Genomic DNA, 25,008 nt, shown 5'->3' on the forward strand with positions numbered 1-25,008 from the left:
AGTTTTTTCCCACTTCTTGACCCAAAACGGGCTTCCCGGCTCCTCGGCGCTGCCCACAACAGTGGGCAACCCCAGATGGCATCTGGATTTTGCAGAGATTTGGACCTTGATCCTTTTCTCCAGCACCCGGTGGCCAGGTTACCCAGAGCAGCGTCTTCCTCCTGCTTATTGCTCCTGCCTGGAAAGTCCCAGCAACAGCTGGGAAACAGCCGGATTTACCGGATGAGGGATCAGCCTTCCTCCTCCTCCCTTCACCCTGCGCGCCGTAGGTGGGAGAGCTGGATGGTGCCTGGATCTGGGAACAAAAGGAGGAAAATCGCTGGAGATGGGGGTAGCCTTGTTTGTTTTCAGAGAGCTGGGAACAGGCTGGTGTTTTATCCCGCTCATCTCTTGAGAATTTGTCCTTGAGGCTTTTTTTTTTTTTTTTTCCTCCTTTAAAGAAGCATTTCATAATTGGGAATAACTGGGGAAAATAATCATTTAGACCCCCGTGAATGTTGCAGACTCCAAGGCAAAAGGAAGAAGGAAAAGTGAAGGAAATGGGAAGGTCCCAGCCCTTCCTGGTTCAAGGGAGGAGTTACAAACGCTGCCTTAAAATGGCCTTTTGGGAAAAACTATTGTTTTTCCTTCTCCTCTCATTAATCCCTCCTTAAACCCCCCTCCCACAGCTCCCTCCGGTTCCTCCTGGGCCCCACAGGCTCCCACCCAACTCTGCTCACTGTGAAACCCGCAGGGTCCTCAACGTGCTTGGCTGGAGGTGGGTCTCGGGGACGTGGTCCTTCAGATGGCACCGAGTCATCGCGGCTCCGTGTCTCCCTGTCTCAGCATTTCGGTGTCCTGGTGGTCCGGTGACTCAGTGACTTGGTGTCTCCACGTTTCCGTGTCTCCTCTGTGGATCTAAAGGACTTTGAAAGGCAAAGCCTCTTCATGTGAATATCTCCAGGCTGGTCCATGTCCGTAAATCCCTGCCTGGGACCATCCCCTGCACCGAGACCCGCTGGCACAGCGGTGCTGACATCCACGTGTGATGGACTGGTTTAGGCTTAGGCTTCAGTTTAGGCTTAAATTTAGGATTAGGGTTGGGTTTAGGGCTGGATTTGGATTAGCAAATGCCCCTTTGCCCCCCCGTGCCAGGCACACACAAACCTTCCAGCTCTGCAGATCTGATGCCCGCTGCCACCCGCACCCCCCACCTGCCCTCCCTGGTATCACCCCAGCACCCACCCACCCACAAAACCCAACGCAGCCAAAGGACTTGGTTTCATCCAGCTTTTCCCAAGCGAAATCCGCCTCTTCCAGCCCGACCGTATCACTAATTGTCCCTGATTTAGAGATATCTGGTCTGCGAAGGGAGGTGGAAGCGTCGCTTTCTGCAGGGCTGACGATAAGCCCGGGCTGGATTCACATCTAAAGCGCTTCCAGCTCTTCCGAGACGCAAATCCAGGAATCAGGTTTCAGGAAGAATCAGGAGAAGCAAAAGCGGGTATGGAAATACCGGGCGAACAAGACCCGTCACGCTCCCCAAATGATAATTACAGGAGTATCGAACGCAACCGCCTGGGAAACCCAAATCTTCCTTCCTAAAAGAGCAGCATCGCTTCCACGGCACCAAATTCCTGCTCGGGTTACGATCCCGTCGCTGATCCTAAACCAGCTAATATGGCTTAGGGTTAAGAGAACGACTACGGCCAAAATAATACCCAGAGCTCTTTTATTTTCAACAATAACGCCCCAAAAAAAGGCATGTTTTTGCTTGTGTTAATTCCAGAATCGCTGCTAATTCCGTACCAATTAGGAGATAAAAGGCAGAAGCGGAACTGCTTATTAAATTACAAATCATGCAGACTGAATCCGAGGGTTATTTAACGCCGAGCGTTTCAGTGAGACACTCGCAAAACTGCGTCGGAATAATAATGTCAGTGTGGAAGTAGTATTAATCAAACTAATGAAAATATAAATTAGCAGAGGCTTAGCCAATAAAAAGGAAATATATATAGTTTGAGGAAAAGAAATACATAAAGTAGCTACATTAAGGAATAAACCAACATGCTTAGAGTGCCGTAATTTAGAGCCGTTTTCCCCACAATCGTATTTTCCACGCTGATTTGTTGTCTTGTCCCGCTAAGCCAACGAGATGATAAATATAAAAGATTTCTTCTACAACCATCTGCCAGCAAATACGCTCCTCAGCGACACAAAGAGACCAGCCGTTGGGTGAACTCCGGCCCGTCAGCACAAAGCTGTGTCCGAAGGGTGAGGACGTGGGGTCCTGGCACCCCGTATGTGCCCAGGGACGGCTGGAGGGAGCACGATGGCTCCTGGTCTCATGGATGGCCAAGGCACGGGGCAGGATCGTAGAATCATGGAATGGTTTAGGTTGGAAGGGACCTCAAAGATCACCCAGTTCCAACCCCCCTGCCATGGGCAGGGACACCCTCCACCACACCAGGTTGCCCAAAGCCCCATCCAACCTGGCCTGGAACACTGCCAGGGATGGGGCAGCCACAGCTTCTCTGGGCAACCTGTGCCAGTGCCTCAGCACCCTCAGAGGGAAGAATTTCTTCCTTAGATCCCATCGAAATCTCCCCTCTTCCAGTTTAAAGCCATCGCCCCGTGTCCTGTCACTCCACGCCCGTGTCCAAAGCCCCTCTCCAGCTTTCCTGTAGCCCCTTTAGGTACTGGGAGGTGCTGGAAGGTCTCCCCGGAGCCTTCTCTTCTCCAGGCTGAACAGCCCCAACTCTCCCAGCCTGTCTCCATACAGAGGTGCTCCAGCCCTCGGATCAGCTCCGTGGCCTCCTCTGGCCCCGCTCCAGCAGCTCCATGTCCTTCTGCTGTTGGGGACCCCAGAGCTGAAGGCAGCACTGCAGGGGGGTCTCAGGAGAGCAGAGCAGAGGGGCAGAATCCCCCCCCTCGCCCTGCTGCCCACGCTGCTCTGGGTGCAGCCCAGGACACGGGTGGCTCTCTGGGCTGCCAGCGCACGGTGCCAGCTCATGTTGAGCTTCTCCTCACCCACCACCCCCAAGTCCTTCTCCTCCGTGCTGCTCTCCAGCCGTTCTCCACCCAGCCTGTGCTTGTGCTCGGGATGGCCCCGGCCCACGTGCAGGATGCAGGGATGGAGATGATGTGCAGCACAGCCAAGAAACCCAACCCAAACCCGCCACTCTTTTTCCACCCATCCTTGCACGGCCAACAAACTTGACTGGTCAACCCAAACCCACAGCTGCCACCCGTCAAGGCTGCGTGGCACCCGCTGTCACACGCTCCCCCACCCAAACCCATCACCCCCATCCCGCAAACATTGGAACCCCCAAGAGCTGCCCGCTGTGGCGCCAGGCTGGCACAGCTCCACCGCGTGCCTGGGGATTCCCCCGGGAGCTGCCAGCCGGCGCGGGCACTCGGAGCTGGGTGGGAAAGGCCAGCCCTGGAGCTATAAAGAGAATTAACTCGACATCTCCCGAGCTTTATCCAGCACTGACGTGGTGCCTTTGCTGCTTTTCCCACAGAACGCCGGGGCCGGGCCGCCGCGTCCCGGGAATGCTGCGTTATCCCCAGTTTGATTTACGAAGGAAGCCGAGAGGGTCCTGGGGATGGAGGGGGCTTTAAGTTGGCTTCGTGCTCGCAGGCACAGGGGAAGGGCTGGGAAAACACCCCAGAAAATGCCTGGCAAAGCTTTCGGAGGAGCCCGGAGCTGCCAGCGGACCCCATGGAAGCACCAGATCTCGGTGCGGGCACAGCCTGGGGCTCAGCGGGGACCCCCACCCTCGGCTGTGCCCTGTGCCCGGAGATGGGCAGCCGTGGCTGCGGCGAGCCCCGGGCAGCGACCGCCAGCCTTACCTGTCACCCCGCTCTGATTTACAGCCCCTGGGAAGGGGCTGGGAAGGGTTTCCCAATCCCGCTGCTGGGGTTTATCGGAGAGATGCCGAGCAGGAACGCCGGCCGCGGCTCCCAGACCTCGGGGAGCTTCTCATCTCCCAGGGAACGGGCACGTCTCGCCGGAGACGCGGCTCCGGGCAGCTGCCACCGCGGTCCCTGGGTGATGGGGGGGCGGCGGGTGCACGTCAGGGCAGCCCTGGAATTAGTGATTTGTGTTAACGAACAATGGGGAGGCGGCGGGCGGCAGCGAGCCCTCGGCTCCAGCCTTGCCGGGGGGAAACCGGGAGGTTCCCGCGCCGGGGGCATCGCCGCAGGGAGACGGGAAGGGACAAAGCAATGCTCAATCATTTGTGCCCTGAGCTCCCCAGGAAAATAGGAATCGATTTTATTTTTTGGGGGGCCAAAACATGGGTGCTGACAGCTGTTCTTATGAATTATCCAAGTCCTGAAGCCCGGAGACCAAAGCCTGGAGGGTTTTTTTTAAGGGATGTGCATCGCTCCCGGCCCGTGTCGCCGACGGACTGAGCACCGGTGAGATCCGAGGGATCCGACAACCCTTCGCACGGACGCCGGCACCACCAGTTTTCCCTAGGAATGATATGGGACCAGCAGCTGAACATTCCCCCTCTGCAAAGTCACCGGCTCCAGCAGGTCCCAGCAGCCCAACACGCTCCGCACGGAAGGCGCATTTCCACGGAGCCCGGCCTGCCGGCTCGGCCGGATTAATTATTATTCAAGTGCAGCTACAACGAGCAAGTTAAACACGGCGATAAGGAGTTAGATAAAGCGGAGCTGCTCTGTTTGCATTTTATGGCACGGCAGGAGCTCCGTGCCCGCAGCTTGCCAGGCTCCAGCAGCCGGTGCAGCCTGTTGGAAACACATTCCTGCGGCCGGAGCTGGCGACCCGGCGTGCTGGCTGCGGCACGGCAGCGATCCGCCGGCGTTCCTGCACCAGTGTGCACTGGAGAAGCGCGTGGGTGAAGCAGGAGCCCGGGATGTTGGGTGCTGGGTTTCCTGGGGGCTGGCAGCAGGATGCCACGCTGGCCACAGGTGGCATGGACACCTCTGCTCGGTGACACCCCGGTGCCAAACGTCGCCGGCTCCGGCAGCGGTACATCGTACAGCATCACTGCGTCATGCCCTCCCGCCCCATCCCTAGAGCATCTCACTGGTCCAGCAAACAGCACACTGGGCTGGATGGAAGCGCCGGTTTCCAGAGCTGCCATCCCTTGGGATGCTGGACCGCCCACCGGTGAGTGGTGGGATGCTAACCCCTGATTTCCCAAGGGGTTCAGTCCCCCGGCAGCACCCCCAGCACCCAGTGGCAGTGGGGTCCGTGCGGTGGGTCGCCACCCCGGCTGCCCACGCACCAGCCCGCTTCCTGAGCCGCTCCGCGCTGCTCCCTGCCAGCGCAGCCGCACCGGTCACGACCTTGGGAAGTTTTCTAAATTTCGCCGGGGCTGGGAGCCGTTCCCAGGAATGCAGGGTGGGAGGAAGTGAGGAGATGGTGGCAGAGGGGCTGGGAGAGTGCTTTGGTGAGGGCGGTGGGGGAGCCTTCATCGCTGGGTCTGAACTGGGATGGGATGGGATGGGATGGGATGGGATGGGATGGGATGGGATGGGATGGGATGGGATGGGATGGGATGGGATGGGATGGGATGGGATGGGATGGATGGGGTGTGGTGGGATGGGTGGGGTGCGGTGGGATGAGGTGGGATGGAATGGATTGGGGTGGGATGGGATGGGATAGGATGGATGGGATGGGGTGGGATGGAGTGGGGTGGGATGGAATGGGATTGGAGTGGGATGGGGTGGGATGGGATGGGTGGGATGGGCTGGGGTGGGATGGGTGGTGGAAGCCTCAGCCAAGATGTGGGGAGAAGGAGAGGAGCCGCTCGCAGTGCTCGGTGGGGCCGAGGCAGGTGTCACGTCCTCAACAGGTTGCACTGCATCCGCAGGCAGCTGCTCACGTGGGGCTCCCCGTGGGAAACGCCGCTCCAGGAACCTCCAGCCTTCCTCACCCCTCTTCCTCCTTCTCTTAATTGGCTCTAATTTGCATGGGGGGCACATCTGTGCAAGGCAGGTGTCCCTCGCCCACGTCAGCAGAGACCCAGGACCCTGTCAAAAGTGAGCGGCTCCTCGATGCGCAGAGCATGGAGCAGCCCGGAGCCCTTCCATCAGCCAGGGAACTTTCCAAAGGTTCCGCTCCCTGAGCCAGCGCCGTCCCTCGGCACGACGGTGGGGCCGTACCCTGGCCTGCCACCCCCCACCAGCGATTCCAACCGCAGCACTGGCTCCTGGAGAGCGGGAGCAGCTCCCAGGAATCACTCCCGGCTGGGTTTTGCCAGCCGGCGACAGGAGGTCGCGGGAACCCCGAGCAGCCTTTGCCGGTGCCAAATTCTCCTGCCAGTTTGGGCTGCGGCAGGAGGGGGCTCAGCCGGAGGCGTTTCCGTTCGAATGGGCTGAGGGGCTGCGAGGGGCTGCAAAGCCCCCCGTGGGGACCCCAGTCTCGCTTCGTGTGAAGTTTGCGCGTGTCACACGCTCGATGCCACCCGGAACGGACCGATGGGTGGGAAACGGCGGCTTCGGAGCCCTCCCGGGGCCTCGGTGCAGCACAGGAGGGATGCACAGGTGAGTGGGGGAGATGCAGGTGCAGGCAGATCACACGCAGATGCACGTGCAGATGCACACGCAGGCGGATGCACACACAGATGCACACGCAGGCGGATGCACACGCAGGCGGATGCACACACAGGCGGATGCACACGCAGATGCACACGCAGGCGGATGCACACGCAGGCAGATGCACACACAGATGCACGTGCAGATGCACACGCAGGCGGATGCACACGCAGGCAGATGCACACACAGATGCACGTGCAGATGCACACGCAGACGGATGCACACATGGGCAGATGCACACGCAGATGCACACGCAGGTGGATGCACACGCAGATGCACACACAGACAGATGCACACGCAGATGCACACACAGACAGATGCACACGCAGATGCACACACAGACAGATGCACACGCAGATGGATGCACGCACAGACGGATGCACACACGGGCAGTGGAGGTGCACACACAACCCCAAAGCACAAGCTGGGACTCGAGGCGAGAAGCTCCCGGGGACCAGGTGCTGGCACAGCACTCACAGCTGTATTTCGGGGCAGACCCCAGTGCCACCATCCCAATGTCAACTCCCCTCTACGGTCTGCGCCCGAGCGCGGTGCTCGGGCCAGGGTCGAGAGGGAAAAAGGGGGTTTCCTGGGAAAGGGGAGTATGGTTAATGTTGTAAACAGAGAAAACGCCGTGAGAAGGGCCAGGAGGAGCCTGCACCTCCCGGGCACGGTCTGCACCTGCACCTGCTGTGCCAGGCCGCAAGACAGGGCTGCAGAAGATGCATCTTTTGCAGCAGAATAATCAAATGGGAGCTTTTGCACCCATTTCTACGGCATCCCCAGTCCCCGGCTCATTTCGCCTCCATCCAACCCACCCACGGCCGCTTTGTCCGTGGGGCCTTGGCTGGGAAACTGGATCAGCAGCCCTGCGGGATGGGGAACTGCTGCATTTTCAATGCCACTGGTTGAAGTGTTCTCCAGGCAGCACCCAGCCTCCTGCACTGCCCCATCTCTCCCTGCCTGGCTGGGACCAGTGGCCATACTGGGCTATCAGTGAAAGGGGCTGGGAGTCCTGCGGCGAGATGCTGGGAGGGGTTTGCAGCACGGACAGTCACGCAGCAGCCCCCCTGCTTTGGGCTGGACATCCTGGATGAAAGAACCGGACACGCGAGCGGAGCCCGGGCACAGCGTGAGCGGTGACAGATCTCGGTGGGAGACTCTTCAGCACGTGGGTGGTTGTCGCGGTCCCCGGCTGTGGTGGAACAGCTGCACCAGCGCCCGAAGCCTCAAGGTCTCCAGGAAAATTCCTTCTGTGCCTCCGAGCGCTCGTGGGCGAAGCAGACGGTGGGAGGAAGGATCGCTGCCCCCCATCCCGCACGGCTGCGCGAGGATTTGCCCAAGGCCACGCTGGGAGATCCTCTCTCCCCAGGCCCACGTGGGGTGGCCCCGTGGTGTGACGGCCCTGGGGAGCCCGGCGTCACCCCCAAAGCCCCTGGGGTGCTTGATGAAGGGAGGAAGCAGGAGTGCATCACGGATGCCTGTCCAAACTGCTTGTATCCAGCTGAGATATGCTCGTTGGGGTGGGGGCTTATTTAAATACATACATTTTTAAATCTTTTTTTTTTTTTTAAATTCAAAAAATAGGATTTATTTCAAAAGTAAAAGCTCCTTTTGGCAGAAACCCATTTCTTTTTAGCCAAAAACCCCACTACGAGCAATCCCAGGACTGCCGGGCCACGCTCCAGGTCTGCTCCTCCGCCCTCACTGGTCAGGGGCTCGGGGCCACCTCCCCAGTACAAATTGCCTCCCACTTTCCAGCACCTCTGCGCCTCATTCTACCCCCACCAGGCTGGGCCCTGCAGGACCGGGCAGGACAGGGAGGGTTCCCTGTGGTTCCCCAACCCCTTGGGTCTTCGTGGGATGTGCAGGGGCTCCTGGAGACACTTCAATCCCCAGGGTCTTGTTAGGGTGTTCAGGGGCTTCTAGAGACACCCCTATCCCTGGGATCTTAGTGGGGTGTGCTGGGGCTCCTGGAGACTCCCCAGTTTCTGAGGTCTTGGTGGGGTGGGCAGGGGCTCCTAGAGACACCCTGATTCCCAGGGTCTTGGTGGGGGGCTCAGGGGAAGGGCAAGGGCTTCTAGAGACACCCCAATGCCCGGGGTCTTGGCGGGGTACTCTGGGGTTTCTAGAGACACCCCAGATCCTGGGGTCTTGGTGGGGTGTGCTGGGGCTCCTGGAGACTCCCCAATTCCTGAGTTCTTGTTGGGGTGGGCAGGGGCTTCTAGAGACACCCTCATCCCTGGGGTCTTAGTGGGGTGTGCAGGGGCTCCTAGAGACACCCTGATCCCCAGGGTCTTGGTGGGGGGCTCAGGGGAAGGGCAAGGGCTTCTAGAGACACCCCGATGCCCGGGGTCTTGGTGGGGTGGGCAGGGGCTTCTAGAGACACCCTGATCCCTGGGGTCTTAGTGGGGTGTGCTGGGGCTCCTGGAGACTCCCCAATTCCTGAGTTCTTGGTGGGGTGGGCAGGGGCTCCTGGAGACACCCCAGATCCTGGGGTCTTGCTGGGGGGCTCAGGGGAAGGGCAGGGGCTCCTTGAGATGGTCGGAACAGTTCGGGGGGGGGGGGGGGGGGGCGGGGGGAAATCCCAAAAGGACAGAGGGTCGCGACATCGAGGGCAGACGGATCGTCCCCCCGGGACCTCGGGGAGGGGCTGCGGGCGGGGTGCGCCGAGCCCCGGCCCCGCTCCCGGTCCCAGCCCGCCCGGGGGCGGGGCGCGCCCAGCCCGGCGCGGCGGCGGCGGCAGCAGCGGCGGAGGCGCCGAGCCCGCCCCGTCCCGGCCCGTCCCGTCCCGTCCCGCCCCGGGCAGCCCCGCGGAGCCGCCGTCGCAGCCGTCGCAGCCCCGGGCTGCGGCCGCGATGGCTTCGCCCCGCCGCGCCGCCGCCGCCGCATGAAGGTGCGCGGAGCCGGGGCGGCGGGAGCGGGAGCGGCCGGGGAGGCGGCGCGGCGGGGCCCGGGAGCGCCGGGAGCCCGGAGCCGGCAGAACACACGGCGAGCCGGGCTGGAGCTGGGGGCTGGTGCTGCTCCCCCCTCCCCACCGCTGCAGCCCCCCGGGGGGGCCGGGGTTGACGGTAACCGGCTCTCGGTGCTCCTCAAGAAGATGCACTTGTTCCGGAGCTCCAGCTACGAGATCCGGTTGGAGGGCGAGGGGGGCAGCCTGCCCCGCATCCAGGGCATCCGCTGGGTGAGTGCGGCGGGGCGGGAGGGGGGCGGCCCGGCCGGGGGACCCCCGCCACCACTGAGAGCCCCGGGGGACGGACCGCGAGCCAAGGGTCCCCCTTCGCTGCCGGCTTTCCCCGACCCCCCTCTCAGCATCCCTCCGAGCACCGGGGGTCTGCGCTTGGCCGCAGTCAGGGTTCGCTGAAGCCTCCGCGAGACCCACGCGGGGTCCCCCCCCAAAAGGCTCCTCGACGCCCCCGGCCCCGCTCCCCGAGCTCGGCTTTGCGGAGCGGGTCTGGCCCTTCCCCACTGGTCTGGGCTGGGATCCAGGACCCCAACTCTGCTTCCCCCCCGTGTTTGCTGGCTGCGAGGCCAGGGGTGCAGGGAGCCAGAGGAGGGGTGCAGGGAGCTGGGCAAGGGGTGCAGGGAGCCAGGGGAAGGGTGCAGGGAGCTGGGTGAGGGGTGCAGGGAGCCAGGGGAAGGGTGCAGGGAGCCGGGTGAGGGGTGCAGGGAGCCAGGGGAAGGGTGCAGAGAGCTGGGCGAGGGGTGCAGGGAGCTGGGTGAGGGGTGCAGGGAAGATATTCCCACAGCCACCCGCCCTCATCCCCTTCTCCGGGCAGAGCCGGCAGCCAGGCGTGACGGAGCCGGGTGCCATTGTGCCGCGGCGCGGGCAGCCGGGCAGAGCACCCCAAGCCCCAGCGTGTGAACAGGAAAGAACTTTCCCCGCGGCCCTGCGGCACGCGGGGTTCGAAACGTTCCCTCCCTGCCAGGTCAGGCCGTTTCTGCCGGAGAAACTCGGCTCTTGGCAGCGGGATGGTGCTCGACATCGCGGCCTCCCTCCCCACGGCTGTGCTGGCCCCTGACTGGGAGCTGCTGGGGGTCTCCTGGGGGTCCTCGGGGTGCTAAAGGCTCCCAGTCGCCACTCTTGGCCTCTTGCTGTCCCCCCTGGGCTGGGAGGTGACCCTGGAGCCTGTTCACCTGTCCCGGCTGAGCTTTGGCACCGTCCCCTTCCCACGCTGCGTGATTGACCGGAGAGAAATGTTTTTAAGGAAAAAAATGACATTACTTGAAGGGAACAACCCCCCTTTCAGCATTCCTGTGCAGCGAGCGGCTCCTTCACAAACCAGAAGGAGCCTCTGATTTCCTCTTTTTTTTTTTTTTTTTCCCCTTCTTCCTGATACTTTTTCCTCCCCAGAACTTTTAGGAACTTAATTTCAGGAGGTGTTTGGGTTTTTTTTTTGGAGCTGGGGAAGTCAGGCGAGCAGGATGCTGGAGCATCCCTGTGCTGAACCACTGGACGAGGATAAACCCGACAAAATGTGGCGGTGCGGCGGCACGTGTGGTGCAGCCGGAGCGTCCCCTCCCCGGTTGGCTCCCCCATCCGCGGGGACAACCACCAGCCCTTGGAGCAGAGTCAGATGTGACGTTTGCAGGGAAAGGGGGTGTTTTCCCCACTTTTTGCAGGTATTCCCGTTCCTCAGAGCAGGGACAGGAGGGGCAAACGGCGAGAAAACTGTCCCGCTGCGCCTTGGAGCAGCGATATTGTCCCTTGTCCCCGTCGCCGCACACCTACGGCTCCTGGAATCTCCTCCTCGTGTCCTGACTCTGGCTCATCCCTCCTGGGGACGTGTTTGCCTGATGCCAGCGCCGGAAAAATCCCTCCCAGCTTTGCTCCTGGGTTCTCGTTCCCCGGCATCAGCGGGATATCACAGCCCGGCGTCCCCAAGCAGCTCCATCCTTCACCCTTCCCAGAGGACAAGGACCATCGCGCCGGCTCTCGCCGCGGCCCTGGAGAGGACAGAGGGGACAGAGCGGGTCCCCCGACCCCCACCCCGTTCCCCACAGCGGCTCCCGGGGGGCCAGCGAGCCCCTGGCCGGCTGCCGTGCCCTTTGAGGCTGCGGAAGGGCGAGGACTTTCTCCGGAGCCGTAAAGCCTGAAATAACTCCTGTTGTTTTCCTCGGGATCCCAAACAAAAGCAGCGCGTGAGCGCGGAACGGGAACGGGAACGGTCGCTGCTGGCCTTGGCCGCCCGCCCGCCGCTGCCGGATTTCTGGAGCCGGGCAGGATCTCAGCGCCCGCGCGTCCCGCGAGCAGGAAGGTGGGAAGAGGCGACTCCTTAGGAAGCTGTTGGGAGACGGCGGCCGCGATGCTGCGACAATGGGGCGGGGGGTGAGGGTGGGGAGGGCGTCCGGTGGGTCCAGACCCGGGCGCTGGGGGAGCAGGGATGCTGCAGGAAGGAGTTTTTGGGGCCAGGCATGTGGTTCGGAGTGGGTCTGGCGATGAGAAAAACCCCAGGAGGGAGAAATGGCCCCGAGCGCTCCTCCTTGGACCGGAGGTTTGCGAATCTCCTCCGGCATCCTCGTGAGCGCGGCTCGGAGCGGGGCCGGGGCACATCCTGGCTCCCTCCCCAGGGACACACCTCACTTATGGGGTGACAGCAAAGGCTGTTTGGGGACGGAGCAGCTTTCGCCGCCCCCGAGCGGGGTGACGCGGACCCCCCGTGTCCCACGGGAGGGACCGGCGCGCTCCGGCCGCTGCCCGGCTCCTGTTTGCAAACATTTGCTCTGCAATTGCCGGCGCGTTTCCTGCTCCACGGGGCGGTCACGAGGCTCAGGAAAGTTTGCGGAGTGAGTAAGTCACCGTGTCCCCGGCTCGGCGGCGGCGTGGCAGCATCCCCGGGGACCTGCTGCCTTCACGGAGCCGCTCGTTTCCCCAAATCTCTCCCAAGCCGGTTGCAAACTGCTTTGGGGCAGGTTGGTGGCTTGAGCCATCCGGGGTGTCCGGAGGAGGATGGGGAAGCCTTGAGGGTGTGGAAAGGGCTGGAAGGAAGGAGAGAGCAGCCTGAGGCAGGCAGGGTGTGAGGGTCCAGGACAGAGCACCCATCTGAGCACCCGTTGGGTGTCTACCTCCATCACCCTCCTGCCTGGCCCAGGAGGTGCCTCTTTGGTTTCCCCTGGGCTCCTGGTAGGTGCCTTCATCCTTGAATTCATTTGCAAAGAAGCCTTCTGCACCTAATTACTCCTGCCCTTGGCTTCCTTAATTGAGGCTTTCTTCCTGCTGCCCTTTTTGCTGGAGTTGCTCAGACCTTCTCAACCAGCCCAGAACCAGCAGATCCGAGGAGGACCTGGCGAAAAAGAATCATGTTTTGGGTGCCCACCACCTCCACCGCCAGCCCGGGGTGCCGCAGACCCCTTACAGCCAGAAATAAAGGGAGGGGGACCAAAAAACCATCCCCTTCGAGGTGACCCTGCGGCAGGAGAAGACACCCCAAGGCAGGAGCGGGGTTAATGCTCGAAGTGCTTTAACCGCCTCGGCCGGGCAGCGCGTGGAGAACAGGTCTGACGGGTGCTGGGTGCTCTTGGCTTCCCCCAGCCCGGGCTTTCTGCAGCACACGCAGCCAAGATGGAAAGTTGTTTGTTCAGGAGCCCTCGTCCCTCCGGGCAGCACCCAACTGGGAGCTCGGCCACCTCCGCACTGGGACCGGGGCTGCGGCTGGGTTGGCACCCGCTCCTCCCTCCCGTGCTCTGCTTTTCCCTGGAGCATCCCCTCCCCGAGGTGGGGGGGAAAATGGGGAGAAAAATAAGCACAAGGAGTTAAAAAGCACCTGCTGGTGGGGGATATCCAGAGGGGCGAGTGGGTTTGGAGAAGCTGAGGACTCACGCGTGGCCCAGCAGGGATCGGCGTCGCTCCCGGCGGAGCTGAGCTCCATCCATCCCGGGTTGTGCCGTGGTGGTTGGCAGCTGGGAGCGCCGGTGGGAACCCAGTGGGAACCCAGTGGGAACCCAGTGGGAACCCGTGGCTCAGACCACAGTGTGTGCTGCTGCTGGAGATGGTCCCCAGTGATTCCCAATGGCATCATGACATCACTCCGGGAGGGGGAAAGGGGAAACGCTGTTTTAGGGTCGGTCAACAGCGACGACATTGAAGAGCTCGGGCTCCTGCTTGAGCTTGGAGCCTCCAGCCACGAAAGAGGGACATTTGGGCTCATTTTTGTCAAATATACCTTGTTTCAGGCCTCTCCGTTAAATTTTACCCCGTGCCCAGCACATGCTCGGTGACTTTCTGCCTCGCTGATCCATCATTCCCAGCATCTCCCTTAAAATCCTTTGGAAAACCAGCTTCACGTTCCCCAGCTGGTCGGTACCGGGGGCAGCGTGAGGTTACGCGCCCCCCGTCGCGATGCGGCTCCTTCGCCGTGGTCCTCTGGGTGCTGGAGACCTCGTGGGACATCCCGGTGCTTCCTTACAGCTGGTTTTTCAGGATTTATTGCCAAAAATTCTGGCCCTGCTGGGATTTGAGACCCGTCCCCTGACATGGCACCTGTGGGGAAGGGTTTGAGCCGGGGGGGTCCGCACGGCTCCCGGCTACCCCCGTCCTCTGCGAGAGCTCCTGCTCCCCATCCTCTGGGTGTCCTCTGGATCTCCAAGACTTTTTTGGGCTGTTCCCAAACCTGCCAGAATTTGGGATCTTTTCCATCCTCTTTATTTGTACCCGACTGCAAAGCTGGAGGAAACCCCCCCCTGGGCATTGGGCACTTGCCCCTCCCCTGGGGCTACGCCAGCTTCCCGGGGTCTTTCCGAAGTCCTTCTCCTCCGGTGACAACCTCCACGTCTCGGATGCGATGCCTTTAATCCCTGTTTGCAAAGATTTGTGCTTTTAACTTCCTCCTTTTATCTCCCAGCTCCCTGGTTGGAATGTGTTTCCGTGGCCGTGGTGGTGGGGGGGCTCGTTTTGGGGGATCAGATCCTCACCGCGCACGGGGGGACGGGGCAGAGTGGGTGGGTGGGTGCTGGGGGGATGAGGGGTGCTCGTCTCCTCGCCTGGTGCAGAGTGGATGGGGTCAAACTGTGCCTTGAGGGAGGCAGGACCCCCCTGGGGGGTGTAGAGTGTGCCCCCCCATGCCACCAACCCCCTTCTTTTTGGTTTTCCAGACCCCGCTTTTGGACTCTGACTCCACCTTGGAATATGGGCACAGCCTTACCCAGGTGGGTGGGCCGGGAGGACCCTCAAGGACATGAGTTTGGGGAGGGGGGAGATGGACAAAGGTGGCTTGAAGGCTGGGGGGGTGGGGGGCCGCAGCACTCCCGTGCCCTGGGGTCCTCGCCTTGGCGCTGGGCTGCTCGCACCCATGGGCTCAGCTCTTCCTGGGGGTGGGTGATGGAGATCCTGGGGTGGGCGTACTGGTGGGTCCCACGTGGTGCTGGAGGCACAGTTGACCATGGGAGGTGTCAGCTCGGTTGGGGTCCATGCCTGGCCCCCCCCGTGCCCTCCCCACTTCTCTTACAAGCTCTGAAACCCCCCTTCCACCCCCAGGCATCCTCGGAGAAGATCTGGCGAGCCGGGAAGCTCCTCTTCCTCCACCTCACCAGCACCCGCCCCGGTCTCATCCGGGACCACAAGCATCACCTGCGGCACCACAGGTGGGACACGCGGCACCGCGGCCATGCCAGGGGGCACCGCGGGCTGCCCGCAGCCCCGAGGACGACAGGACTTCTCCTGCTTGTCCCAGGCAGGGCTTCACCGGGGGGACTGGGGGCCACAGCCCTGTTTTGGGGACGGTTCCCATGTCCTCCCCCCTTGCAGGCAGTGCTGCTCCGGCAGGGAACTGGTGGACTGGCTGCTGGGCACCGGCCTCGCCGTCCAGAGCCGCGGGCAGGCTGTTGGCATCTGCCAGGTGCTGGTGGACGGAGGCGTCCTGACCCACGGTGAGGGTGGGCGGTGGCAGCCCCCTGTGTGCTGGCGTCTCCTGTGGGTGCTCCTGGCACCCTGTGGGCACACGGCCGAGCTCACCCGCGCTCTGCCCCCGTCCCCGCAGTGAAGCAGGAGTGGCATTTCCAGGACAAGGACACCCAGTTTTACCGCTTTGCCGAGCTGGAGCTGAGCCCCGAGCCCAGCACCGGGATGCGGGATGCGGAGGAGCTGCTGGAAGCACTGGCTTTCCTGGCACAGCTGGGGCCGGACGCGCTGCTCACCATGGCCCTGCGCAAACCGTGAGTGCCCCGGAGCTTCCCAGGGGCTGCGGGGGGGACAGAGGGGCTCGTTTCGACTGTGGGGGTCTGGGGTGCCCACTGGGCTGCTGGGGTGGGTGACCTGAGCATCTCTTCCATGGTCATCAGATCCTGGGGAGAACGGGGCTGCCCGGGCAGGGGGTTGTGCCTGGAGAGGGTGGGTCTGCATGGCAGGACCTGGTGGGGAGAGGGGACAGGGATGGCTGCTCACCCCCTGTGCCCCCCCCAGGCCTGCCCAGCGCACGGAGGACGAGCTGGAGCTCATATTCGAGGAGCTGCTCCACATCAAAGCCGTGGCTCATCTCTCCAACTCGGTGAGCACCGCTGTGCCGTGCTTCCCCCGCGGCGGCTGTACCCCCCCCAGCCCCAAAACCGCTCCCGGTGCCCAAATCCTCCCACATCCTATCGCTTCCCAGCCCTCTCTGAGCATCCCCGGACCCCCTTCCCGCCCCGTCCCACGCGTGTCCCCTCCTCGCGCCGCCCCGGGCCGGGGTGACGGTGGTGGCGGGTGCCTCTCGCCGCAGGTGAAGCGGGAGCTGGCATCCGTGCTGATGTTCGAGTCGCACCAGAGAGCGGGCACCGTGCGTGAGTACCGCATCCCCCGAGAGCCGAGCGGGGTGCCCGTACCCCCGGGAAAGGGTGCCCGGGTGGGGGAGGACGGTAGGAGCATGGGAATAGGTCCTCCTGCTGCATCTCGGTGGACCAGGGATGGAGGGGACCACGTTTGCCCGGGGTCTTGGGATGGAGTGGCCGAACAGGGATGCTTGGGGGGTTTTGGGGGTCCCCCTCTTCCGTTCCTGGATGCCGCCGTTCCGCCTGCAGTGTTCAGCCAAGGAGATAAAGGCACGTCGTGGTACATCCTCTGGAAGGGCTCGGTGAACGTGGTCACCCACGGCAAGGTGGGCACGTCCCCCGTCTCCGGACACCCTGCGTTGCCATCCTGCAGCGGGGACAAGGTCTCCCACCCCGTCCCTCATCCTCTGTCCCCGTCCCCACCCCAGGGCTTGGTGGCCACCCTGCACGAGGGGGACGACTTCGGGCAGCTGGCGCTGGTCAACGACGCGCCCCGGGCGGCCACCATCCTTCTGCGGGAGGACAACTGCCACTTCCTCCGCGTGGACAAGCAGGACTTCAACCGCATCCTCAAGGTGGGCACGGGGGGGACTCACGGGGGTGCTGGGTCTGAGTCGGGGCACCCCAGGGCACCCTCTGTGGTGCCAATATGGGGTTTTGGAGTGCGGCCACCAGAATCCGAGCTGGGCTGAGGGCTGGTTTCTCTCCCCAGGACGTGGAAGCCAACACCATGCGCCTGAAGGAGCACGGGAAGGTGGTGCTGGTCCTGCAGAAGAACCTGCAGGGTGGCAGCAGCCAGCCAGCCGCGGCACGCAGCAGCCGGTGACAGCAAACCGCCCCGCTCCCTCCTCGCCCGGTCCCTCTGCCACCCTCGGGCTTCCCACGGGGGAATTTGCTGGGAGGGCTACGTCCCTGGAGGGGGATTGGGAGTGCCAGGCCACGTCAAGTGGCCCAGTGTGGTGGCCCAGTGGCCCACAGCCGGGTGCCACGTCCTTCCCTGATGTGCCCCGTGCTCTGCCCACCAGGTATTCGGTGATGGCCGGGACGCCGGAGAAGATCCTGGAGCATCTGCTGGAGTTCATGAGGCTGGAGGCCACCCTCTACGACCCCGTGGGTAGGTGGGGGGGTTCACTTCTTGACCCCAGACCCACCTGAGATGAGCAGGAGGACCTGCACCGAGTGGGGCTGCCGAATTCCTGCTGTTCAACCCCAAAAGCTGCTCCTCTCACCCAAAAATCCCCCGGTGGGGCTGGGAGAAAGAGGCAGCCCCAGGGCTGGGAGCATCTCTCCCTCATCCCCCCACCTCCCTCTGCTGGGGAGAGGAGCGGAGCTGGGCGAGATGGGAACCAGGAGATGTCCCCAGCGGGTAAAAAATGGGAACTGCAGAGCCAGCGTCATCGCGGCTGCTTCGGGGTTAACTCCAGCCGAGCGCCGCGGGTTTTGTAGGATCACGGAATGGTTTGGGTTGGAAGGGACCTTCAAGACCATCTCATGCCAACAACCCTTTAATTTTCTTTCACCCCTCAAAACCTCCACCCTCCAGCCCTTTCTGCAGTGCTTTAAGAGCAAAAAGTGACCCGAAACCACCATGGGGGGGTAGAACATGGGCCAACCCCACGCAGGACACGGGTGACCCTTTCCTGGCCGTGACCAGCGTGGCCTGGGGTGACGGGTGGGTGACGGGTGGGTGATGGGTGGGTGATGGGTGGGTGACGGGTGGCCAATGGGCGCTCGGTCTCTTGCAGATACGCTGCTGGGGGATTTCCTGCTCACTTACACCGTCTTCATGCCGACCTCGCAGCTCTGCAGGGCTCTGCTGCACCAGTATCCTTCTGCAGCTGGATTCGGGGAGGGGGACACTGGGCTCCATCCTGCACCACCCACCCCCTGCCCCGGACCTGCCACCCCGGTGGGACCTGGGTGGGGTGGGGTTGGCCAGGGAAGCCCCAAATCCCCCCGACTCTTGTGCCCATCCCCATCTCCTGGGTACACAGGGATGGGGGGGGTCTCATCCCAGCTCCCGTCGCCCTTGACTGGTACCAGTTTCCGCGCGGAGCTGCCGGAGGGTTCGGAGCAGGAAAAGGCCACCTACTCCCTGCACAAGCGCCGGAAGATCCTGCGGCTGGTGAGCCAGTGGGTGCTGCTCTACGGGCGGGTGCTGCAGGGCGACCGCAGCACCACGGCACTGCTGCAGGTACCGGGAGCCGGTGGTGGATGGGTGGGTGGGTGGGTGGGTGGGTGGGGGATGTCCCCGGAGGGGTCCGGCTCTGACCACCCCATCCTGACCCACCGGGCACCTTCCTCCCGCAGAACCTGGCAGACCTGGTGAGCCAGGACCCCCGTCTGGGCGGGCTGGTCCAGGAGCCGGCGCAGGATCGCCGGCGGCCACGGACGTGAGTGCTGCGGGGAAGGAAGGGGGGGGGTGGCAGGTCCTGGCTCTGTCCCCCAGCGCCACTGCTGACCCCCGTGTCCCTGTCGCCACGACGTGGGGTTTTCACAGCCGCAGGGTGGCAGACACCGCCAGGACACCCCGGTGGGGTGGGGGGGCTCGGGGGGGGATCTTGGTGGTGGCCTGGGATGCCGGGGGCTGCAGGACCCAGTTCTGTGTCCGGTGTGGACACGGGGCTCTGACATTGCCTTTATCCCCACTCCGCAGGCTGGAGAACGGAGATGGCAGCGTTTCTCCCCAGCCCAAGGTAGAGGTGGCCCTGGGGGGGTGCCAGGGTGGGGTGAGTGGAGAGTTTGGGTCACCTCTGCCTTCTGGGGACTCCCCTGGCAGAGGGGTGGCTGGTGGGGATGGCATCCTCCCTGTTCCTTTCCACCTCTGGCGCAGGCTCGGAGCTCGGCGAGCTGGCTGGCGAGTCAGGAGGAGGCGGATTTCAGCACCAGCTGTGCCCTGAGAGCCCAGGACAAAGGTACTGCCCGCTCGGTGGGGACTGTCCCCTCCCCGGTGGCTGGGACACCAAAGCCATTTCATAGGATCATGGAATGGTTTGGGTTGGAAGGGACCTTCAAGACCATCCAGTCCCAACCCCCCTGCCATGGGCAGGGACACCCTCCACCACAACAGGTTGCTCCAAGCCCCATCCAGCCTGGCCTGGAACACTTCCAGGGATGGGGCAGCCACAGCTTCTCTGGGCAACCTGTGCCAGTGCCTCAGCACCCTCAGAGGGAAGAATTTCTTCCTTAGATCCCATCGAAATCTCCCCTCTTCCAGTTTAAAGCCATCACCCCGTGTCCTGTCACTCCACACCCGTGTCCAAAGCCCCTCTCCAGCTTTCCTGTAGCCCCTTTAGGCACTGGGAGGTGCTGGAAGGTGTCCCTGGAGCCTTCTCTTCTCCAGGCTGAACAGCCCCAACTCTCCCAGTCTGTCTCCATAGGCTTTCGTGTCCCCCCCTCCCTGTAGTGCCCTACGAGATCTACAGACCAGACCACTCGTGCCTGATCACGGTGCTGCCCGTCAACACGTCGGTGCGGGACGTGCTGCGGTCCCTCGCCCCGCGGCTCGGCCGGGACGGGGACCACGTCTTGGTGAAGGTGAATTCGGCTGGAGGTGAGCGGGTGCTCCCGGGGGTGCCACTGTGCCGTGGTGGCGGTTGCTCTGTGCCCAGCCAGGATCAGGCCCCTTCTCTGTCCTGGCACCGACCATCCCCTCTGTCTCCTGCAGAAAAAATGGGGCTGCAGCCGGACGCCGTGGGGGTGTTCACGGCGCTGGGGCTCAACGAGAGGCTCTTCGCCGTCAGCGTGGAGGAGCTGGGCAGCCTGGTGAGCACAGGGAGGGGGGTCTCGGTGATGGGCAGCATCCCGAGAGGGATTCGGGGCTGCGGTGCCTCCGTAGCAGCTCAGGTCGGGGGTATCCATCCCTCCCTGCCCGTCTCCCCCGGCGCCTAACGGAGGGGTGGGGGGTCCTCTCTCCTGTGCGCAGACCCCCCACCCAGAGCAGCTGGGCCCCCACGTCGGCTCCTCAGAGACCCTGGACCTCATCAGCTCCAAGGACCTGGCCAGCCACCTCACCGACTATGACTGGAACCTCTTCAAGAGCATCCACGAGGTGAGACCAGTACCTGGACCGGGGTGGCGGACACCCCCAGGGGTGACTTTTGGGTTCCCCCCCTCTCAGCCACCCGCCTTGGGCTTTGCAGGTCGAGATGATCCACTACATCATGGGGCCGCAGAAGTTCCACGACGTGACCACGGCCAACTTGGAGCGGGTCATGCGCCGTTTCAACGAGCTGCAGTACTGGGTGGCCACGGAGCTGTGCCTGTGCCCTGAGGTGGGCCGCCGAGCCCGGCTCCTCCGCAAGTTCATCAAGCTGGCCGCCCAGTGAGTCCCGCGTTCCCTGTGTCCCCGTCCCACGGGGACGGAGCCAGTGGTGCCTTCCCAGCCTCACCCCATCCTCACCCGCAGCCTCAAGGAGCAGAAGAACCTCAATTCCTTCTTTGCGGTGATGTTCGGGGTGAGCAACACGGCCGTCAGCCGCCTGGCCAAGACCTGGCAGGTAACCGACCACCTTCAGGCTGCTCCGACCCACCAAGGACCCCCCGAGGTCTGGGGTGATGGATCAGGGGGGTGCTGAGCTGGTCCACCCTGGAGGTCCCCCCGAGGTCTGGGGTGATGGATCTGGGGGGTGCTGAGCTGGTCCACCCTGGAGGTCCCCCCGAGGTCTGGGTGATGGGTCGGGGAGGGGCTGGGGTAGTCCACCCTGGAGGTCCCTCCAAGGTCTGCAGGGATGGGTCTGGGTCCCTTGGCTCAAGGGGTGCTGGGTGGTGATGGGTCTGGGGGTGCTGGGCTGGTCCACCCTGGAGGTCCCCCCTAGGTCTGGGTGATGGGTCGGGGGGGGCTGGGCTGGTCCACTCTGGAGGTCCCCCCGAGGTCTGGGGTGATGGATCTGGGGGCTGCTGAGCTGGTCCACCCTGGAGGTCCCTCCAAGGTCTGGGTGATGGGTCAGGGGGGGCTGGGGTAGTCCACCCTGGAGGTCCCTCCAAGGTCTGCAGGGATGGGTCTGGGTCCCTTGGCTCAAGGGGTGCTGGGCGGTGATGGGTCTTGGGGTGCTGGGCTGGTCCACCCTGGAGGTCCCCCCTAGGTCTGGGTGATGGGTCGGGGGGGGCTGGGGTGGTCCACCCTGGAGGTCCCTCCAAGGTCTGCAGGGATGGGTCTGGGGCCCCTGGCTCAAGGGGTGATGGGTCTGGGGGTGCTGGGCTGGTCCACCCTGGAGGTCCCCCCGAGGTCTGGGGTGATGGGTCCGGGGGGGGCTGGGCTGGTCCACCCTGGAGGTCCCCCCGAGGTCTAGGGTGATGGGTCCGGGGGGGGCTGGGCTGGTCCACCCTGGAGGTCCCCCCGAGCTCTGCAGGGATGGGTCTGGGTCCCCCGGCTCAAGGAGGTGATGGGTCTGGGGGTGCTGGGCTGGTACGCCCTGCAGTGGGGTTGAGTGGGGAGCAGGAGGTGCTGGGGGAGCCGGTGGGTCTCTGGGGGTGCCGGTACCGGTGACCCCTCTCTCTCTGCAGCGGCTGCCCCATAAGATCCGGAAGCTGCACTCGGCGCTGGAGCGGATGCTGGTGAGCGGATGCAGCCCCTTCCCACCCCATCCCTCCCCTTCCCGGCAGGATTTGTCCCTGATTCCCAAGGGGTGCAGTGTCACGGGGGGCTGCGGAGGTGCTGCCCCCGCCACCACCTCTCTCCCCTGCCCCTGTGGCCGCCGCAGCCGGGGCTGTGCCCCCCGCCCGCCCCGCGCTGACATCCCGCTCCGTTCCCAGGACCCGTCGTGGAACCACAGGGTCTATCGCCTGGCTGTCGCCAAGCTGAGCCCCCCCATCATCCCCTTCGTCCCCCTCCTCCTCAAAGGTGGGTGCCTCGGCGGGGTCTTTGCTGGGGTAGACGGGTTGGCCTGGGGGTGCCGGGGACCCCTTTGGACACATCCAGCCCTCCCCAGGGACCAGGGAGTGGGATCTGATCCCTAAATCCACATCTCCCCCCCCCCCAGACATGACCTTCATCCACGAGGGCAACCGCACGTTGGCTGAGAACCTCATCAACTTCGAGAAGATGGTGAGTGGGGTGGGCTGGCTCCCCACGGACCCCCGCCTCGGGGGACCCTGCCAGCCCCCCCCATCCCCTTGGGATGCGGATCATCCCCATGGCATCGGCACAGCCCCCCCCCGTGCCCTGACCACCGGGACCTCTGGTAGTCCCCTAACAGTGATGGGGGGCACAGGGTGACCGTGGTGGCCGCTGAAGCCAGGGGGGCTGTGTTTTACCAGCGGGGGGGCAAAGTGGGGGCCAGGGGCCAGCGAGTGACCCCTGTGCGTTGCCCACAGCACATGATGGCAAAGACCGTGCGTGTCCTGCAGCGCTGCCGGGGCCACGCGCACGGTGAGTGCCCTGGGGTGGGCTGGGGGGCAAAGGATGGGGCTGGGGGGCCATCTCAGCTCCCAGCTGAGCTCCCACTCTCTCTCCGTACCCAGCTCCGCTCTCCCCGCTGCGAAATCGCTCCCCGCACCGGCCGGAGGACCCCAAAGCCCTCAGGATCTCCACGTGTACGTCTGGAGCCCGTCCAGCCCCCCTGCACTGGGTGACCCCCCCACCACCAGCCCTCGGAGTGTGCACCCACTGTCCTTGGTGGGGAGGGGTCCTGTGGGCACGTCGTGAGGGCGTCAGGGTCTGGGCGCTGTCAGTGCCATGGGGTACCCGGGGATGGAGGCTGAGCGGGATCGCTTCCTGCTGGCTGGAGGCACCAGCAGCAGCTCCTCGTGCCAGAGGGGTCATGGAGTGATTCCAGCGTGTCCGAGGTGCTGGGGCTCTTGGCCAGGAGGCTGAGCTGTCACTTGGCCTCATGGGGCAAGTCCATCCCTGTCTGTCCCGGCGCCTTCAGCTCCCATGGGTTCCCAGAGGGGATCGTGAGTTGAGGGAGGAGTGATGGAGGGGGGTCCCTGAGCCCAGGAGAGGTGATGGGATCCATGAGCTGAGGGGGATCCATGAGCCAAGGGAGAGGTGATGGAGGGGGATCTGTGAGTCGAGGGAGAGGTGATGGAGGGGGGTCTATGGACCAAGGGGCATCCATGAGCCAAGGAGAGGTGATAGAAGGGGGATCTATGAGCCAAGGGGGATCCACGAGCCAAGGGAGAGGTGATGGGATCCATGAGCTGAGGGGTTTCCGAGAGCCAAGGGAGAGGTGATGGAGGGGGGTCCATGAGCCAAGGGGGATCCATGAGCCCCGGAGAGGTGATGGACGGGGGGTCCATGAGCCAAGGGGGATCCATGAGCCCGGAGAGGTGATGGATGGGGGGTCCATGAGCCAAGGGGGATCCATGAGCCCCGGAGAGGTGATGGAGGGGAGTCCATGATCCAAGGGGAATCCATGAGCCCCGGAGAGGTGATGGAGGAGGGTCCATGAGCCCCAGAGAGGTGATGGAGGGGATCCAAGGGCCAAGCCAGCAGCGGTGGAAGCGGATCAGCGCCAGGCGAGAGGCGGTGAAGGGGGATCCATGAGATGAGCCAGCGGTGACGGAGAGGGCTGGCGAGCCAAGCCGGAGGCGATGGAGGGGGATGGGTGAGCCCGGCCAGAGGCAGGAACCCGGCCCTGATCTCGGCTCTCCCCGGCAGGCTCGGAGCAGTCCCTGAGCGTGCGGAGCCCCGTCTCCACCTGGGCTTACCTGCAGCACCTCAAGGCCATCGACAGCCAGAAGGAACTGCTCCGGCTCTCCCACGACCTGGAATCCTGACGGAGCCACAGGGATGGAGGGAGCCCGGAGCAGGGACACGGCAGCCTGTGCTCACCGGGCACGGGGCTGCGCCGGAGCCGGCTGCAGGCAGCCTCCGCTCGGCCGTGCCGTTGGCTGCGGGTGCCGGATCCGGCGCCGCGGGGCAGCCGGGAGCCCGCGTGGGCTGCGGGCGGGCGGGGGCCGCGGACGGCGGAGCGAGCAATAGAGGTATTTTTGTACGCAAGGATGCGCTCGCCTTTCTTCTTCTGGATCTGCTCCCTGCGCCGGGGGAAGGAGCCCTGGCTGCTCCCCCCCCGCACCCATGCTGCCCGCCTTGCAAGATGCCGCTTCCCTCTGGAAGGGCTCGAGCCGGAGCATCCCGAAGAGCAGGGAGCACCGCGGCTCTTCAGACACCCAGGCTGAGCTCAGGGTCTGGCTCCTGCTGCCAAACCTTGGGCTAACCACAGCCTTCTCCGTGCCTCAGTTTCCCCACGTGGATGGAGGAAGGATTATCTGCGGCGAGCTGTGGCATGCAGGTGGGACAGCATCCCTTGCGGAAGGAAGCCGCAGTGGCCTCGCGGTGGGGATGGTGACCTGCTCCGGCGGTTCCCAACCCACCACCAGTTGCTGCTGGGATTTAGGGGAAATGCCTTCGAAGGACCCCTGCAGTTAGGGCCCCCATCCTTCCCCCCGGAGCATCTCCGCAGGGCCATCCCAGCGCTCTGAGCAGACTGGGATGAAGCTCCAGGGTTCAGAGGCCGTCACAGCCCCTAAAAGCTCCCCAGTTTGCTGGGCTGCAGGGCCCGGGCACTGCAGGGTTAATTGCTACATTAATTACTCTTTTCAATCTCCCAGTGCAAATGGGTGGGTTACTTGAAATAAAAGTTCCCATCACACCTAAACAGTGTTCCAGGCGATGCAGCCGCCTACGAGGCGGGATGTGGGTTCTGGGCAGCACCAGGACCCCCAGGTCCATCCCCCCGGTGCAGACCTTGGCTTTGTGCTTCCCGGTCC

At 63.7% G+C, this 25,008-nt stretch overlaps 1 protein-coding gene across 1 annotated transcript; it reads left to right on the forward strand.

Moving 5' to 3' along the window:
- The first annotated feature begins 9,445 nt into the window (after nucleotides 1-9,445).
- LOC147526492 (rap guanine nucleotide exchange factor 3-like) lies at nucleotides 9,446-24,015 on the forward strand. Its single transcript, XM_086628644.1, has 27 exons — nucleotides 9,446-9,739; nucleotides 14,647-14,700; nucleotides 15,029-15,135; nucleotides 15,299-15,420; nucleotides 15,531-15,705; nucleotides 15,953-16,037; nucleotides 16,248-16,308; nucleotides 16,546-16,622; nucleotides 16,725-16,871; nucleotides 17,009-17,118; nucleotides 17,322-17,410; nucleotides 18,042-18,120; nucleotides 18,340-18,490; nucleotides 18,607-18,689; nucleotides 18,953-18,992; nucleotides 19,130-19,211; nucleotides 19,703-19,849; nucleotides 19,964-20,061; nucleotides 20,222-20,347; nucleotides 20,439-20,620; nucleotides 20,705-20,795; nucleotides 21,802-21,852; nucleotides 22,051-22,138; nucleotides 22,278-22,342; nucleotides 22,612-22,666; nucleotides 22,759-22,830; nucleotides 23,897-24,015. Exons 1-27 carry the CDS (start codon nucleotides 9,446-9,448, stop codon nucleotides 24,013-24,015), a joined length of 2,850 nt encoding a protein of 949 aa, XP_086484770.1.
- Nucleotides 24,016-25,008: the final 993 nt, after the last annotated feature.

The sequence above is a fragment of the Tauraco erythrolophus genome, chromosome 31, assembly GCF_009769465.1.
Source record: "Tauraco erythrolophus isolate bTauEry1 chromosome 31, bTauEry1.pri, whole genome shotgun sequence".
Taxonomy (NCBI): domain Eukaryota; kingdom Metazoa; phylum Chordata; class Aves; order Musophagiformes; family Musophagidae; genus Tauraco; species Tauraco erythrolophus.